Source organism: Pseudopipra pipra, chromosome 22, assembly GCF_036250125.1.
Source record: "Pseudopipra pipra isolate bDixPip1 chromosome 22, bDixPip1.hap1, whole genome shotgun sequence".
Lineage (NCBI taxonomy): Eukaryota > Metazoa > Chordata > Aves > Passeriformes > Pipridae > Pseudopipra > Pseudopipra pipra.
In genome coordinates this window covers 1,791,706-1,809,195 of record NC_087570.1, presented here as the reverse complement: position 1 = coordinate 1,809,195, position 17,490 = coordinate 1,791,706, and the positions used below count along the sequence as shown (strand labels likewise).

Below are 17,490 nucleotides of genomic sequence, written 5' to 3'. Positions count from 1 at the left end.
AGTTACTTGCTATGGAAATGTTTTCTGTTTCCAGCATCTGTTTCTTTTTATGCAGGATATCAAACCAGTCATTGATGGAATGGATGGAATTAAGATTTCTCAGGGGCTTGGACTCCAGGACTTTGATTTAATCCGAGTTATCGGCCGTGGGAGTTACGCCAAAGTTCTGCTGGTTCGGTTGAAAAAGAACGATCAGATCTATGCCATGAAAGTGGTGAAAAAGGAGCTGGTCCACGACGATGAGGTAAAACTCTGGGGTAATTGCATTCTGTTACATGTTATAAAAACTTGGGATGCTTTAACAGAAAACATTCAGCTGAGCAAGCAGCTCGTGGGTCAGGCTCTTCTGTCGTTGTTTTTCTGACTTTGGAACTCGTTTGTCATCAGCTTGTCTGCATGGAGCACCAGGAGGAAATCTGAGAGAAATGTCCTTTATTTTAATAACAATTATTAATAGCTTTAGTAGAAATTATGTATTAAATATTCCAACCTGGACATACTGATCTGTAAGTGACCAGATAAATGGGGAATTTGTGCACTGAATTTTGAAAGAAAACAAAGATGTTTTCCAAGGCAAAAGCATTGTCTGTGTGTCAGAAAAGGAGCTGGAAGTGTGTTCTTACAGGCCTGGTGGTGGAGCTTATGTGCAAGAGGTACAGTACTCTGGGATGTTTTTTCCATGAGTTCAGAAATGATGCTGCTGCCATTTGAGGTCTCTGGTTTTTCTACTTGCCACAGAAATGCACTGCATTTCTCAATTCTTTTCAAAATCCGGTTAAAATTGTTTTAATACAAGATCTCAAATGCACAAGTTTGGGGAGGAAAAGAAAAATTCAAAAGGGGGAAGAAAAACCCCTCAACAACCCTTCATCTTTTTCCTGTAATAGTCACACTTTTTTGAAAGTAGGATGCTGGGGGAAAAAAGCCCAAACCACTGTTTTAAGTACTGTTTGTGTTGGTAGTTGCTCTGGCTGTCATGTTTGCCATTATTCCAGAGGCTGGGATCAGTTCTTCTAAAATCCTCTGGCTTGCTCTTTGTGCTGTTTCCCTTTCTGAACAAAGCTTGGGCTACTGTGTGGTTCCCTCACCCTTTCCTTTTGCCCTGTGTTTCCAAGAAGGCAGAAGCTGAAATGCTGTTCCCTGGCTTATGCAGCAGCTTCTGAGAACCAGAGGTAGATGAGAAAAGGCTTTCTTGAATAGTGGCTCTCATAATTACACAGAAGATTGAGCTAATTGGCTTTTCTTTTCTCTGAGATAGTCTGCATAATGAAATTCTGGGGGTTGATAGGAAATTCTCTGAATTCTGGGAGCGCATGAGATATTGGAAGTAATGGAAATTTCACCTTGTAAGTGTTTCATGGGGAAAGAAAATCAATTACATAGCAAGGATCAGCGTGTTTAAATTGGCTTGTGCTTTCCAGGGAATGGCTGATAGTGGAGAGAAGTGAGACAGAAGCAAATCAAATACCTGGGCTTCTGCTGTGAAATTTTCCTGTGCTGAATTTGGTTAACAGTGGTGCCCTAGTACAGTACTAATGCATGAGTACACAAGTGCACTGATTAATTAACCAACTGGGGTTCATTTAAAGAGAAGCTCATTCAGTAAACCCAGAAAGAAGTGGACATATTTATTGCCTTATTCAAAGTAGGACGTTTGGCCCTTGTTTGGATCCAGCTTTACCCTTCCAAGGGGTTGTATCTTCCTGTCTGAACACAAAACCCAACAGATTTATTTAGTTTGATAGTAACATTTCTTGGTTTCCTTTAAGACTTCAGTTTCTCTGTCCATCCCTGCCAGGAAGGCCTGATTTCTCACTCTCTGTGTTTGTCTCCACATTGGTTGGAGAGCTGGAAGTATCTGCTGTAAATGGAGGATTTTTAGAATAATTATATTTCTAGTGTACTGGCAGGGTGAGACATGATCAGTGCATTGCAGGAGGAGTGAACTTCTACTGCTAAAACTGCCTGGAAGGTTTCAGTTGTGTATAGTTACATGGAATAGTGCTTAAATGCTTCGTTATCAGGCATCTGAGTTTGCAGCACATTCAGGCTTTGGGAGGTTTTTATGATGTGGTTTTGCACTGGGTGTCCAGGACTTGCCCTGTTGAAGGATTAAAGGTCTCTGTGATGCTTTTCATGATTTTGGCTGGACCAACTAAGCAGGTTTTGGTAGTTTCATTGAATTAAATTTGAATTTCAGATGAGAAGATGAAGTTCAGTTTATGTGAACCTTTTAAAAACTGCAGATTCTCACTGCTTGTGTCACTGGCATGAGCTGCTTCAAGAGCTTTGGGATCAGTTATCTAAGAACTGAATTTATTTCCATGCAGCACAATGAGCAGTGTATCAAATACTGCAGATGTCTGATATTTGTAAGGGCTTCAGTTCTGTGCAGAACTTTCTCAAATGGTTAAGAAACTTCTCCCTGTGTAACTGAGTGCCAATGTTTAATAACTTCCTCCAGGTTTTCAGGGGGTGTTGTCTTTCTGGAGAACGTGTGACAGTGCTGGTGTGTGTGAGGCAGCCCAGATGCTCAGTGTTGCTCTGGGAATACCCCCAGTGGTTATCCAGCAGGAGTTCTGATTGTTCAATTACTCTATTTCAGGATATTGATTGGGTACAGACAGAGAAACATGTGTTTGAACAGGCATCCAGTAACCCCTTCCTAGTTGGTTTACACTCATGCTTTCAGACAACGAGTCGGTAAGAAAGATCTGAAAATTCTTTTGTTTTGCACCCCGTGGTCCTTGTGCTGAACTGCTCCTCCCCCAGCAAAGGTCCTGCCATCCCCAGCCAGGGATGTGGGGAGGAAGCAGCAGCTGTGCCAGGGATCCACTGCTCAGCACAGCACAGGGGGGCAGCTCAAGGAGGGCAGGGCTGGGGCAGGGCTGGAGGGAGAGCAGGAGCAGGGGAAACAAGAGCTTCCCAAGGAACAGCTCCTGACACTCTGCTGAGGAGGGCCAGGGCAGTGCTCAGGAGTCTGCTGGAGAGTTCCCTTGGAATGCATTAATTGTGTTATATACTTTCAGATTGTTTCTTGTCATAGAGTATGTGAATGGGGGAGACCTCATGTTCCACATGCAACGGCAGAGGAAGCTTCCTGAAGAACATGCAAGGTACTTCCTGCCCCACACCCAGGGCTTGGCTTGGGGTGGTTGGATGTTTGTATACTTAACAAAGTGTATTCCATTAAAAAAAAAAAAGAAGGCAAGTTTGATTCTTAAGTTTAGAATGTCCTGCCCTGGGAAAATATGTTAATTTCATTTTTTGAAGCGTTTTTTGAACTAGAGCAAGCAGTTAAGTAGTAGCAGTTATTCCTATTTACTCCTCTTAATTGCTTCATATTTAGGTAATGCCTCTTTGATCTGTTGATAGAAGGTGCAACTATTCTACTTAATTTGGTCTTATGTTGAATTAATGTAGTGTTGGCAGGAGAAGATGAAAAATCCATTTTGCACTGCCCTGTGCTACACAAAGTCTCACTGTCACTCTTTGTAAGCTGAAAACACAGATCTTCCTTCTCACACTTGGAATTTTCAGCAAAAGATAAAAGATAAAGAGCAAATATTTTCTTACATAGTAGAATAAAAAAAATAATTTCTCATATTTAATTTAAGGAATGGTCTTATAAGAGATCAGTGTTCTTATGAATAAACATAGCTTGGTTTTGTTATGCTGTTGAAAGATAAAAGTTGACTGTAAAGTGATGTTCTAAGAACAGACATTTAAATTGCACCAGCTTTTGTACCACCTTGATGCTAATATGGATGTTCTCCTTTTTAATTTCAGGTTTTATGCTGCTGAAATTTGTATAGCTCTAAACTTCCTCCATGAAAGAGGCATCATCTACAGAGATCTAAAGCTGGACAATGTTCTCTTGGATGCAGAGGGTCACATCAAATTAACAGACTATGGCATGTGCAAGGTGGGCTTCTCCCTGTGTTTGTCTGTCACTGTCCCTCAGCTGCAGATCTCTCTGCTGCTGCATCCAGTGATGTTTAGAGAGCACTAAGAAAATGTATCTTTATCTCCACTCTGGTGTTACTGAGCCCAGAACTTGGCTGTGGAATAGGAAGTTTACTCTGAAAAAAAAATACTGTTGAGTAGAACCACATTTGGAACTGGATGTAAGAGAAGGGTTTTTCCCCAACATCCATTTGAAAAGGACTTCCACAATGTTCAACTGATTCTTCTTTTAAATGTATCTGTAAATAGTGAGCAAAATGTTGTTGCATACGTGTTGTGACTCAGTTTTAATCAGCTGCTTTGCTCAGATAAGCTGTGGAGTCATAACCAGTTTTGATACTATGAGTATTTATTTTGTGCAAGGAGGCTCTTTAGGCTCCCTCATAACTTGGCTTTTTAAATCTAACGAAGGGAAATTCCCAGAAAAGGAGATCAGCTTTTAATCTATGAAATGATTTCTGCACGTAGGAAGGTTTGGGCCCTGGTGACACTACAAGCACTTTCTGTGGGACACCAAATTATATTGCACCAGAGATCCTCAGAGGAGAAGAATATGGTAAGTTTTGACTACACAACTTATCATTACTCGAGCTGTGACTTGTTTCAAATACAACCATTTTTAGATTTCTACATTTCTGTGCTATTATATATTGAGAAAATCAAATGCATATTGTACAGCTTAATTTTTTCCTGAAATAAGGGGGTTTTTTTCTCTTGCAATCACTCACTTCAGCTTCTTTGTAAATCATACAAAACCAATGTGAACATAGCTTAGATCCCCTGGATTTCACTGCAGCATTGTTGTCTGCAGGCACCTCTGGGTTCCCCCCCAGGTTACCTTTGTAATCCCAGCTCAGCAAACTCGAGCTCCCCCAGTGCCAGTGTGCATGGAGTGAAAGCAGAGTGTCGGGACTGTAAACCCAGCCTTTAATCTTGGTTCTGGGAGCCTTAACACCCACTAATCTTGGTTCCTGGGAGCATTCCCACCCCCTGGAGAGCTGGCTCAGACTCTGGGTGTGTGTGTGCAGGGTTCAGTGTGTGTGTGTGTGCAGGGTTCAGTGTGTGTGTGTGTGCAGGGTTCAGTGTGGACTGGTGGGCTCTGGGGTGCTGATGTTTGAGGTGATGGGGTGTGTGTTTGTGCCCAGGGTTCAGTGTGGACTGGTGGGCTCTGGGGTGCTGATGTTTGAGGTGATGGGGTGTGTTTGTGCCCAGGGTTCAGTGTGGACTGGTGGGCTCTGGGGGTGCTGATGTTTGAGGTGATGTGTGTTTGTGCCCAGGGTTCAGTGTGGACTGGTGGGCTCTGGGGTGCTGATGTTTGAGGTGATGGGGTGTGTGTTTGTGCCCAGGGTTCAGTGTGGACTGGTGGGCTCTGGGGTGCTGATGTTTGAGGTGATGGGGTGTGTTTGTGCCCAGGGTTCAGTGTGGACTGGTGGGCTCTGGGCGTGCTGATGTTCGAGATGATGGCGGGACGGTCCCCGTTCGACATCATCACCGACAATCCCGACATGAACACTGAAGATTACCTCTTCCAAGGTACAGCCCCTCGGGGTCTGGGGGGTTGTTCTGGGGGGAGGGAGGAGGAAAATGGCACTCTGAATGGGGCAGGAGGCTTTCCCATCCCACTGTTATCCCACACTGCTCCACTGGGGAGTTGGGAAGCTGCCCACTCCTTAACAGGCAAAACCTCCTTTACACCAGTTACTGCAGTTCTGTAACACAGTCTGGCATGGTGTTTAATTCATATTAAATTAACTGCTGTTTAAAAACACCCTTTCCTATATACTGAGGACACTGTAAGTTTTATTTCCTGTTTACACACAGTAGCAAAAGATAATGAAGTTAACATGTCTCTTAGGAAATCTTCAAATGTCAGTATAACAGTGCCTTGAATTACTGCAGCTCTTTTTGTTTGCATTGTTTGAAATAATTACTTTACCTTCCCGTTTTCCAACTGGTACCACATTGAAATAATAACAGTGTTTGTATTGAAATCATGGTCAGTGTCACAGAGCAAAAAACAATATTGCTGTTTTTTAACCTGTAACAGTTATTCTTGAGAAGCCAATCCGGATTCCAAGGTTTCTTTCTGTCAAGGCTTCCCATGTGTTAAAAGGATTTTTAAACAAGGTAAATAACATTCTCTTATTTTTAGCATGTGAGAGCTGGAAGTCAGAGCTTCCTGTTGAAAGTGATACAGTTAAGAAGTTAATCTGCTTACCATTAAGAAAATCTGTAAAACCTTGCTATCCTCCATGTTAAAAAACCCATTTCTTACTTGCAAATTTACTGAGGGAATTCCACAGCATGGACTTGATTTAAAAGCCTGCACTTAGTTGGGAAAAAGATAACTGTAGGTTTGCTTATAAACTCTTTTCTGTAATACTTATTGCTCATTTAATTAAGCTGCTTGAAATCTGTAGGACTATTATTATTAATAGAGAAAAGGACAGGAATTAAGCATTACTGAATAAATCTCTTCTATATTTTGAGAATTTGTAAAGTATCATTTAAAAATTAATTTTCCAAGAAACTTTTATTTAAAAAAAAAAAAAAAAAAAGAATGAGAATCCCTTGCTGGCTGTGATAGATTCATCCCAGCAGCAGTTTGCACAGTCATGGGAATGCTGGAGTTGTGCATGTGGGCTCCTGGGAAGGTGGACTGCAGTGGCTTGCAGTGTGTAACAGGAGTGTGTGCCCACAGGATCCCAAAGAAAGGCTTGGCTGCCAGCCCCAGACAGGATTTGCTGATATCAAGTCCCACACGTTTTTCCGCAGCATCGACTGGGATCTGGTAAAAACCACTGCTTGTGTTCTGGGCTCTTCAGGGGAAGAGATTCTTTATTCCCTGTGTGCGTGTGAACAACCCCACTGCCACAGGGGGATGGAACCAAGAAGTGTAAAAGAGGCTCTGCTTTCCCTGGGTGGTGCAGAGCCAAGCTTTCCTTCACCACCACCATGGAAACAGCTTCATTCCACCACCAAAAATCTGCCTGTGCTTCCCAGCTCTCAGAAGGGTTACAACTTGCAGGGGTATAAGTTCTGAAATACGAGTTTTAGGCGAAACATGAAAGCATTGGTGGAACCATTTGTTCCCTGGGTGCTCTTTGCAGGTTCTGCAGGCTCACGTCCTGGGTTCTGCTGCTGTAAAATGTCCCCCATGTCCTCCTGGGTTCCTGCAGGTGTGGGAACAGGGAAGGACTGCCTGGGTTTGTGCCCCAGTTCAGTGCCCCACTGTTGTGGGGGCTCATGTCCCACAGTCCTTGGCAAACATCCCAAGCCCCACTGAAGGAGGAAGTGTGGCCTGGCAGAGCCAGCCCTTTGCAATGCTGTCCCAGCACCTCGTTGCTCCTGGGGATTAGAAACCTCCTCTGCCTTCCCAGGGAGGTTTGTGGGTGATCAACACAACCCCCAGACGGGTCAAATGCCATGAAACAGGCTGAGGTACAACCCTGGGAGAGTTTGTCATCTGAGGTGTTTGTGATCTGCCTGTAGTACATTAAAATAAAAAGGCTGAGTTTGCCAATTCCATAACTCCTGCAGTCAGTGGGGTTACTCAGGGTTTAGTGACCTGAGCAGGTGTGAGCAGCACCAGCCCCTGTGTTCAGGATGTGGCCTGTGAGCAGTGGGGTTGGTTAGGAAGGGTCTCTCTTGCTCTCAGGTTTTCTCTGGTAGTGCTGGTGTGAGGGAGGTGCTTGGATCCTGGTGGAGCAGATAACTTGCATTTCAGCAGGTTTGCAAGCATAAAATTGTATTGAAATTGTTTTTTTTTTAATCTGCTGCTACTTGGTAATTGTGTTCCTTCTGTCTTCAGCATGGAAAGCATCCCAGAAGTGACATCCTAATGTTTGCTGGCACTTGAGCAATAAAACTGCTCGGTCAGGAGCACTTCCCTGTCAGCATTACATTTTTAATACCTAGCTAACACATGAAAAGGAGGGATGTAGTATTTCCACAGTCCTGGGGAGCACAGGAAGAGGCAGCAGTGCTGCAAGGACATAAAAGGTTCAGAGGAGAAAAAGCTGCACAGCTTCATCTCCCTTTGAAGCTGCTGCTCTGAACTTGGCTGCAGCTCTGCAGAGAACACACTGACTGCAGGAAGAGCTGGAAGCCCCTGGTGTTTGCAGAACTGTTCCTGCAGGGAGGGCTGGCTGTGATTTTGTCAGCCATCCCTTGCTTTGTGTTCCCTCTAAAAGCCCAGTGTGATTTTTTTGGTTGGTACCTCATGGTACACCAGGTACTGCAGCTTCTGTTCTGCTTTGCAGGGTTTTGAGGGAAATAGAGAAGACTGTTGCATTTGTATTTCTGTTATTGGTGTAAGAAATTCTTAAATGCAGTTGGTACTTCTTGGTCACCATTTATGCTGATTGAATTTTTATATTTTCTAAGCTGTTTTTCATCTGAAAGCTTTCAGATTAAATACCTATTTTTTAAAAAAACTGGGAAGATTGAGGTGATCTGTTTTGTGATATGATTAGGAGAGTGCTGCTCGGGAGGATCAACATCTCAGATAAATTTAAAGCTAAACTTCCAAGTAAGTGTTGGGAAATACATTCAGGAGAAAATTAAAAAATATTTAGAAAGCTTTGTCAGTTATTAGAATCTTGTACTCACCCCCTCCATTTCAAAGAAAAAAAATTGACTTAAAAGCTTTTCCAACTCTTTTCAAGTTGAGACAGAAGGAAAGGAGTCTAATGCTGACTAAAAACTCCTTCTGTGGAGCTTGAGCTACATGGAAAAATAAATACAGGGAAAGGGAACACACAGAGCAGGAACATTTTTGGTGGTTTAGTCACCAGAGCTGTGTGTGGAGCTCAGGCTCCTCACTCTGCTCTCTGTGCTCAGGATGGCTCAGGGCTGCTGAGTGCACTCCTGAGTGCAGCCCCCAGCTCAGGAGAGAACTGAAATGGTTGGGTTCTCTGGGGTTTCTGTTTTCCAGTGCAGAGCCCGAGCTGGGTTGGGGTGTGTAACCTGGCCTGTTCCTCACCTTACCTGGGCATTCTGACACTGCTCTCCAGTAGCATTTAATGCAGCTGGGTTTGTTCTTGGGGGATTCTGTGACTGTTCCATACCCTGATTGTTCCTTTCCCGTGGCACGTCTGGCAGCTGGAGAAGAAGCAGACGAGCCCTCCGTTCCAGCCGCAGATCACGGACGATTACGGGCTGGACAACTTCGACACGCAGTTCACCAGCGAGCCCGTGCAGCTCACCCCGGACGATGAGTACGTGCTGCTCCCCCCCTGCACAGCCACAGTTAACACAGAAACTGTGTGCATGGCTGCAGAGGGGCTGTGCCTGGCATTGGGGCATAGCTGGGTCACAGTAAATTGCACTGTCTGTACCCTCCCTATCTTGCATAACTCACACTCTGTTCCCGGGAACTAAACCGCTGCTTCCCTTTGTTTTTCAGAGATATCATAAAGCGAATAGATCAGTCAGAATTTGAAGGATTTGAATATATTAATCCATTGTTGCTGTCAACAGAAGAAACAGTATGAAGGGATGAGCTGGTTGGGGCCAGTGTGACTGACATTAATTTATCCTTAACTCCAGTATATGCATGCGAGGCTGGGACTGCTCACTCGGGATGGAGACCAATGATCTAAAAACAAATTTGCTGCTGAGAATCAAAGAAGAGAAGAACGGTTTTGGTGGGTGTCCTCTGCCACTTAGTGGTTCTTGAGCTCTGGGCACTGACACGACTGGCTTCACTAATGAAGGAATTTGCATTTTGTGCCTGTTTCATGAAGGATTCAAACGTTCATTGCATCCCTGCAAAAGGAGATCATGAGAAACTTTGAGATCCACACACTCTCTACAAACACTCGATGCAATGAGCTCCCAGTTGAAGAGTATTCCAGTGTAACATCCTGAAGAATAAAATATATTACGGTGGTGTTGAAGCTTATTTTTGATGCCTTTTTTCACAAGTGGTACCTGTCTAAAACGTCTCAGATATATTTAAAAGGAGTTGTGTTTTATTAGCAATCAAACCATAAATTTGGGTACAGGATTTAAGTGCCTAAATGGATAAACTGCATTGAAGGATTATTGCATATTTGGAACGTTCTTACACCTGGTAAGTTCTGCTTGTTAATATTAAGTAACCATTTCCATCTGAAACATACAGTTCACAGCTGCAGCCTGGGGTTTAGTTGCATTTTTACAGAATTTGGAATGCAGAGTGACTCCGTGAGATTAATTCCAAATTAGAATTTACGGTATCGGTTTCAAAATCTGTTGTCTTAAAACTCCAAATTTACCAAAATGTAGAGATTGAAGAGAACTAAATTTGCACACAAAGGATTTCTAAACATACTTAAGCAGTGCCTACACCTACAATGATCTTGTGTTGTATATTAGATTTTTGAAAAGTATTTTTATCAACAATACAAATATTCAGAAGTAGAGCAAAAGCATAATAAAGCATAGCCTTAAAGTTTAAGTAGTAAATCTAGAATAACCATAAGATAAAATCCATTTTTCCTGATAAAGCACACCTCCTACTCCTATAAACTGTCTGCTTTCCTCAGTGTCCATTAATAACTAACCATCTGTGTCAGGGAATGGGATGGTTCCAGAAGTGAATTTGCATCAAAGTAGGAAATTCCTTTACTGGAAGAAAAACAAACGCCTAAGAAATTGGAAAAAGCAAAAGACAACTGTCCAGTCCCCTCTGGTGGAGAGGGGGGTGTCAGGGCAAAGGGCTGAGCTCGGGGAGGCCCCTGGGGAGGGTCCCAGGGGAGCCCCCGGGGCCGGGCTGTCCCTGCTCCCCGGGCTGGCTGGGGGGTCACTCTGGGGGCTGCAGAGCCAGGAGGAAAAACAGCTCTGGGGGCAGGAAAGCCAAGGAGGAACCCTGGGCCGTGGCATCTCCCTGAGGGGTGGCAAAGGCAGGACAAATTGGGACACTTTCACTTTCTTTCCATGAACCTCTGGTTTTCTCAGGGTACAGCATTGCATTAGGTGCTGAACATGACATCTTTGGGATTCACATCCAAGTCATGAGGTGCTAGGACCAGACTGCCAAAACATTGTTTGAAGTAATTAATCACTGATTAACAATCTGTTTTGTATCCCCTCATTAGCCACAATTATGCAGACCTGTGGTTGTTGAGTTCTAGGAATCCCATTCAGGTTTCAGTTGTGGGTTTCTCTGTTGGACTGTAGCTTTTCATATTAAGCAAGATGCGTTTTAATCAGCACTAAATAATTTAACTAGTAAGAAATATTTGCCTCAAATGCCTGGACTTTAGATACTTTATTATCTACTAAAGGCAACATTACCTTTTAAATGTAATCTGACATTTTTTTTTAATTACTCCCTTTTCCCCTTCTCCCTCTTTTATTTTATTTACCCTGAATAACTTTTCTTTCAGTGTTTTCAACTCCCCTGGTACTAAAGGTGATCAGGAGTGATCAGAGTGACTGCAGGCAGCTCATGAGTGCAAATGGGGCAGGTTAAGCTGTCCTTTGACATGCCAGGGCATGGAACTTGAAACTGGAAATCTTAAGAAATGTGGGTTGGGGTTTTTTTTAACCTTTTTTTCTAGGTTTCAGAACATTTTGGGAGGGAGGGAAGGAAGAACAGGAAGACACATTTTGCTAAACAAACATTGTAAAGACTACTTGATTTTTATTTAAGAATTTACAGGCATTTACAATGTTGCTGTGTTGCCAAATAGTTTGCTGGGTACAAGTTTGGTTGCTCATGTGCAAGTGTTTGAATAATGTTCTGTTCATGATGAAGGGGAAATTTTTTATATAAAGTACTTGTTTTATAAATAAAAGAAAATGAAGGATGTAATTAAATGTGTGGTTTGGAAAAAAAAATCCTAATATATTACAAATGGATCTGGTAATGATATATAGTTGTCTTATTTGAAATAGTAAATGAAATTCTAGCTAATTTAATGATTGTAAAACAGTAAATATGTTCTTGTAGTTTTGTATAATTAATTAGTTGGGATCTTTGCTGACCAGTTTTAATTGTGCAGAAGATGGTATACTAATCCATAACAGCTGAGATCATTTATATTCTTGCACATCTATTAAAGACTTTAATGAAAAAGTGAACAGACTGTTATTTTATCAGTAAACTGACTGTGTCCAACGTCTGAAGGAGACCCCCCTGTGAATGGAATCCAGGAGCCTCCCTGGGTGTTTCTCCTGGCTCCTGTGTCTGTACCTGGATCCCAGTGAACTGGGGCAGGGGGTTGGGCCTGGACTCTCAGCAGCCCTCAGGGCAGGGGGGGGCCTTTCCCAGCCTTGCAGAGCATTTCCCTGCTCCTGGGCAGCAGTCCCAGAGCAGCAGCTGAGCCCCCCCAGGCTGGGGGTGTCCCCGTCCCACCCCTCGGTGTCTGGGGCTGTGTGGGACTGACACAAACCAGCCCTTGGCTCTGGGGCTGCCTGAACCTCCCTGTGCAGTGCAGGAGACTGGCACAAGAGTTCTCTCTGCAGCTTAATTAGAGCAGTCCCGTTAATCACTTGATTAGCACCGATACTGACTTAGAAACCTCCCCAGGAAGGGTGTGAGTTCAGCTGGGCTCCTTCAGAGCCATGGAACCCCCACCCCTTTCTGTGGTTTGGGGGGTGTTTAACAGGGACACACTCACAGAATCAACGGTACAATTACACTTCCTAGTAAAATAATGAAAAATTCTAAGCTCAAATGACTTTTTAATTAAATTGATTTTCACAGATTACTGGCATTCTTTTCTTATCAGATAAACTTTTGGATGAGGGTAACAGTTGTCTCTTGTGCAGCTGGTTTCTTTTGGACTGAGAGCTTCCCAGCTCTCGTGCATCAGCCCAAGCAGGGGCTCCAGGGATTTCCAGCAGGACACTTTTTCAGGAGCACCAAGCCTGATTTCCCTGGGGGTCTCCCCAGAGCACCATTTTCAGAACTAGAACTACTCTGTGTGCATCTGAGAGGATTTAAAATAAAAAGACCCTCGACACTTGACCTTCTACTGAGTTACTGGTTTGTGATCCGAAAGTGTGAGACGAGGATGAGCTTCCTTGACACATTTTTCCTTTTCCTTTGAGAAAGGTTCATCCTTGGCCTTGTTCCCTTGCTCTCTGTTCTCCTGGACTTACCACATGACATCATCTGCACTTTCAGACAAGCACCTGGCCAGGTGCCCATCGATGTCCAGCTGGGAGAGCCTGCAAAGACAGGGGTGGGGCAGTGAGAAACAGTCACAGCCCTTTATTGAGGCTTCTTTCCCCTCCCTCTCACACGTGTCCTTAGTGGGGGGTCACTGCTGTGATCCCTGAGACACTGCCCTTGCTGGTACCTGCTGCTGAGGGTTTTAAGGGTTAGAGGACCTGCCCAAAAGCACTTTTTTGGCAACTCTGCCAGCCTAAGCACTGTGCCATGGTGCTGACTGCAGGAGACAGCACAGTTCCTGCTGCAGAGCAGGTACTCAACATGTGAACTGGACTACAGCAGGTAATTCTGACAGATAAGAAGAACTTTGCAGTAGAAGTTTTGTCTATTTTCATTATTTTGTAAATAGGGAATGCATCCAGAACCAGGTGGAGGTTTGTTTACTGGGAAGTTATAAAAACACCCACAAAACAGAAAACCCCAGACAACTTACGTTCCACTGAACTGCATCAGGCACATGGGACAACTGTCAAGAGCTGAAGATCCTCCACTCTGGTTTTCCACCTTCTCCTCGCAGCTCCCGGCCCCAGGAATGCTCCCAGGAGGCTCCTCCACAGGCACAGCTCTGTCCTGCCCCGCTGGAACCTTCCCCTCCTGTGGCTGGAGCTCCTTCCCACCCTTCTCTCTCCTGCCTCCCCTGCTCTGTGCAGCCCCTGTGTGGTGCTGCCGAGGGCTGGAAGCTCTCCCAGAGCCCTGTGCCAAGGGCTGGGCAGAGCTCCTGTGTCCAGGGAGCTGACGTGGCTCGGGACTCGCTCCCAGCTCGGAGATGCCTTTTGTGCCTCCCCCAGCTGCGGGTTTGCCTCGATCTGTGCTGGTTCCCCTGCAGGTTTCCTCAGCTGTGGGTGACAAACTGGGAAGTTTATCTGCTTGGCCCCATCCTGTATGTGACTCGTTGCTCTGGGAGCTGAAATCCTTGGGGTTCAGACATTGTTCTGTGTGAAAAGGTGGGAATGGTACCCACGGAAAGTCTCTCATTCCAGCTGTGAAGACCTCCTGGTGTGCTGGACTCTCCTCCTCAGCACCCTGCAGCACACACACCGTGTCTCAAACAAATGCAGCTCAATCAATACATAAAGTGAACACACTGCAAGTACTGAGATGGCTGAGCTACAGTGAAGAAAAGAACATTTTATTTACATCCCTCTCCAGCACCTTGTAAAGCAATCAAGAGCTTCCTGGAGCTGATGGAATATGTGTCTTCTAAATGGATACAGTGGGGACTCAGTATGTTTCAGAGACACTAAAGATAAAAACAACCACCTCAGAAACAAAAAGTACTTTGTAAGGGCTGATTTCTGCGTTGTGACCTTGCCCAACACTACGGGGCAATGTCAGGGTGGTTGCTGTGTCATTAACCCTCTGTTACAGGTTGCCTTTCCCACTTCCATTCCTCAGGAGGATCCTGGTGCTCGTGGCAGTCACCACCCTCACACAGGCCCCCTCTTCTTCCCAGCAAAATGTTGGGAAGGATTTGCCAGGCTGTGCCACATCATCACACGTGAGATTAAAGAGCTGAAACCTCTCAGCTCTGAAGGCTCCTCCAGGTGGTTTCCTCATCATCCAGGGCTGCCACTGCTGGACACAGGACACAAAGTGCAAAAACCAAGGATACAGCACACGCTACCTTTTCCAAGAACTCCGGAAGGCTGGGCACTGTGTCCCACTTTGTGCAGTGCAGATCCTGACTGATGTCTTTCAGTAACAAAACCCAGGGTTTTTCACGCTCATTTAAGTCTTCCTTTTCAAACCAGGGACATCTGTCAGTCGAGGTCCTGGAAAGACAGGCACAGTAGTTTGAGGGTGGGAGAGAGGGAAGAAAATGCTCTGCACTGGTATTAGTTTGCCTCCTTTTTTCTGGAACACAAAGACATTATTTAACCTGTAAACTAATTTTCACAGCTTCCTAAGACTTATATAACTTGTGCTGCAATAAAAAAAAATCCAATTTTTTTAAAAATGATTGTCTAAACACCCTCTTTTCTCCTTGTAACAAATGAGCTGTGGATATTTATTACTGCCTTCACTTCCAAGTGAAACAGTGAAGTGTAGATACTGGGGTTTTTTCTCAAATACTGAACTTGACACCTGCTGAGCACAGAAATCATGGAAATGTTTGCACTGAGGGTGGCAATTGCATTGGTTCCTGCATATTCCTGGCCATTCCCATACTGCCATTTGAAATTCTCTTTCCAAACGACTTGACTTAATGGATCCTAGGAAGGCTTTAGAAAGTTTAACTACAAGCATTAAAAAGGTTTTATACGAGTAATGCCATAGAAAGACAATTCCAAAAGAAGGATGGATTGTTAATGTCACAATGCTATTTCCAGCCTTCCCACTTCTTCCTGATGTGTTTTCTTGGATCAGTGTCCAGGAATGAAGCTGCACTGGGAAGAAATTAGAAGAAATTAGAAAGTACAAGCCCTCAAAGAGCAGAGTGATGAACTCTCTCAGCCTCTGTGGAGGGGACACGGCTTCAAACCCCTCACTGCCCTCAGTCTTCAGGCCCAGGGCCCGCTGTGCTTTATGCTGCAGTTTTGTGTCTATTTTTTAAAGGCGCTACAGGGGGTGTTTTATGAAATACCCTTTAACACAGTCAGTAATGAGACCCTGATCCGAGCGCTGCGGGTCGGGGGGGCCTGTGCAGGCCTGGCCCGGCCCGGGCGAGGCGCTCCAGGCCCCGGGGCCGATCTGATCCCGTCCGACCCCCCCGGGCCGATCCCATCCGATCCCATCCGATCCCCGCGGTGTTTGCTGACCCGGCCCGGCCCGATCCCCCCGGCCCCGACTCACGGCCGGCTCGGGGGTGTCCCGGGGCCGCGGGCGGGCGGCGCCGCGCGGGGCTTCAGGCGCAGCTTGGCCGCTCCTTCCTCCCCCATGGCCGGGGCTCCCGGCGCCTCGCCGGGGGACGGCGCTGCGGGCGGCGAGCTCTCTTCCTCCCTCCTCCTGGCCCGCTGCCACGGCCGCGGCTCTCCGCCCTCAGAGCCGCCCTGACGGCGCGGGGCGGGGGTGGCTCTGAGAGCGCCCTGAGGGGAGCGCGCCCGCCCGCCCGCAGTCCTCCCCCTCGCCGCGGAGCTGGGGGCTGCTCTGCCTCGGAAACAGCCCTTTTTGTGTTGGTTTTGCCCCTCGCACTGTCTGTGTGTGCAGCGGGTTGGTGCGCTCGGGAGTGCGGGCTCGGGGCGCTGCAGCCCCGGGCGCTGAGGGCACAAGATGGCGGCGGGGTCAGCGCTGGCCGCCATGGCCCCGCCGAGCCGCGGCCTGAGCCCGGTGCCGCCGCTGTTCACACAAATAATAAAGACTGGGAGCCACTGCTGGTCCAACTTATCTTTCAGGAAAGAATCCGAAGTGATGCAGTTTGACGTTGCTGGCGGGAATGTCGCTGGGTGACTCGAAATGAAGAGCGTGTTAGAGGGGTGGGTTTAAACGCTCCTCTGGCCTTCTCAAACACACGTCAGAGAAATGGTGACACACACTTCAGCCTCCAACAGTAGATGAAGGGATCACAAAGTGACTCTGCTGTTTAAATTCCTCGCAGTCGATATGAGAATAATTGTACAAGGTAGTAAAAAGTCCTGTTTGATAACAGGTGTTTATGAGGGAGAGCGGGATACAAAGCTCTCCTCTTTTCCATAAAACCAATTTATTATTGGTAAAAAAAAAAAATGAATCCAAGTTCACATTCCTTTTCTGCAACTGAATTTGTGCACCGCTGGGTGTCTGTGGACTGTTTCATCCTCGAATTCTTCAGAGCGAACAGGAGGCACCACTGTTGACTGTACTAAACCACACCTGTGAATTACCATGTTGATCACACAGCCCAGCGAAAAGTTATTCCTTTAACAGCTGACCTGACCTGAAACATGCCTTGAGCAGGTCTGAACCTTGAAAGTGGCCTTTTGGGAGTCAGAGTTCGAGATTCATATTTCACCTGGACTGGTGGATTCAGCCTGAGCAGTGGCAGCTCCAGCCAGACACTGGAAACCACATCCAGTGGTTTTCCAGCTGCAGATGATCCCGTCAGTGCAGCCCGAGATCCGGGAGGCTCAGCCCAGCTTTCACCTTTCCCGTGTTAACTCAGGTACTTCGTGTTTCTGTGAGTCCATCACAACTTTGACTCTATGTAATAACTAATTTCTTAACATTATAGGAGCATTAATGGGTTTCCTTTTTGTGTAAGAGCAAGGATAAAGACGTTGGAAGTGGGAAGTGTTTGGTTACTGCTGGGATTTGTGTCAGTTTGTAGAATAGACAGCCCAGCTGAAAAATAAAAATAATAACAAATAGTCACAGTAGTGTGCCAGCATTTCGGCTGTGTGATGGGTAGGCTAAAATGAGAATAAAAATGGGAAAGAAATGAC

The 17,490-nt window shown here is 45.6% G+C and overlaps 2 protein-coding genes across 9 annotated transcripts in view; one reads left to right on the top strand and one right to left on the bottom strand.

The window, feature by feature from the left end:
- PRKCZ (protein kinase C zeta) overlaps positions 1–12,036 on the top strand; it is a 35,950-nt gene extending 23,914 nt beyond the window's left edge. For all 8 annotated transcript variants that reach the window (XM_064678966.1, XM_064678965.1, XM_064678963.1 and 5 more), the window contains 10 exons: positions 56–244; positions 2,606–2,703; positions 3,030–3,116; positions 3,790–3,925; positions 4,435–4,522; positions 5,380–5,499; positions 6,014–6,093; positions 6,668–6,757; positions 9,070–9,185; positions 9,374–12,036. In XM_064678966.1, coding sequence (XP_064535036.1) covers positions 56–244; positions 2,606–2,703; positions 3,030–3,116; positions 3,790–3,925; positions 4,435–4,522; positions 5,380–5,499; positions 6,014–6,093; positions 6,668–6,757; positions 9,070–9,185; positions 9,374–9,461 — 1,092 coding nt within the window. In that variant the 3' untranslated portion in view covers positions 9,462–12,036. The remainder of the gene's footprint in view (positions 1–55; positions 245–2,605; positions 2,704–3,029; positions 3,117–3,789; positions 3,926–4,434; positions 4,523–5,379; positions 5,500–6,013; positions 6,094–6,667; positions 6,758–9,069; positions 9,186–9,373) is intronic.
- A 583-nt stretch (positions 12,037–12,619) lies between these two features.
- FAAP20 (FA core complex associated protein 20) lies at positions 12,620–16,409 on the bottom strand. The gene is made up of 4 exons (XM_064678988.1): positions 15,926–16,409; positions 14,757–14,904; positions 13,566–14,155; positions 12,620–13,128 (listed from the first exon to the last, which is right to left on the bottom strand). The coding sequence occupies exons 1-4, from the start codon at positions 16,369–16,371 to the stop codon at positions 13,056–13,058; spliced, it is 1,257 nt and encodes a 418-aa protein (XP_064535058.1). The 5' UTR covers positions 16,372–16,409; the 3' UTR covers positions 12,620–13,055.
- Between the last annotated feature and the right edge of the window lie 1,081 nt (positions 16,410–17,490).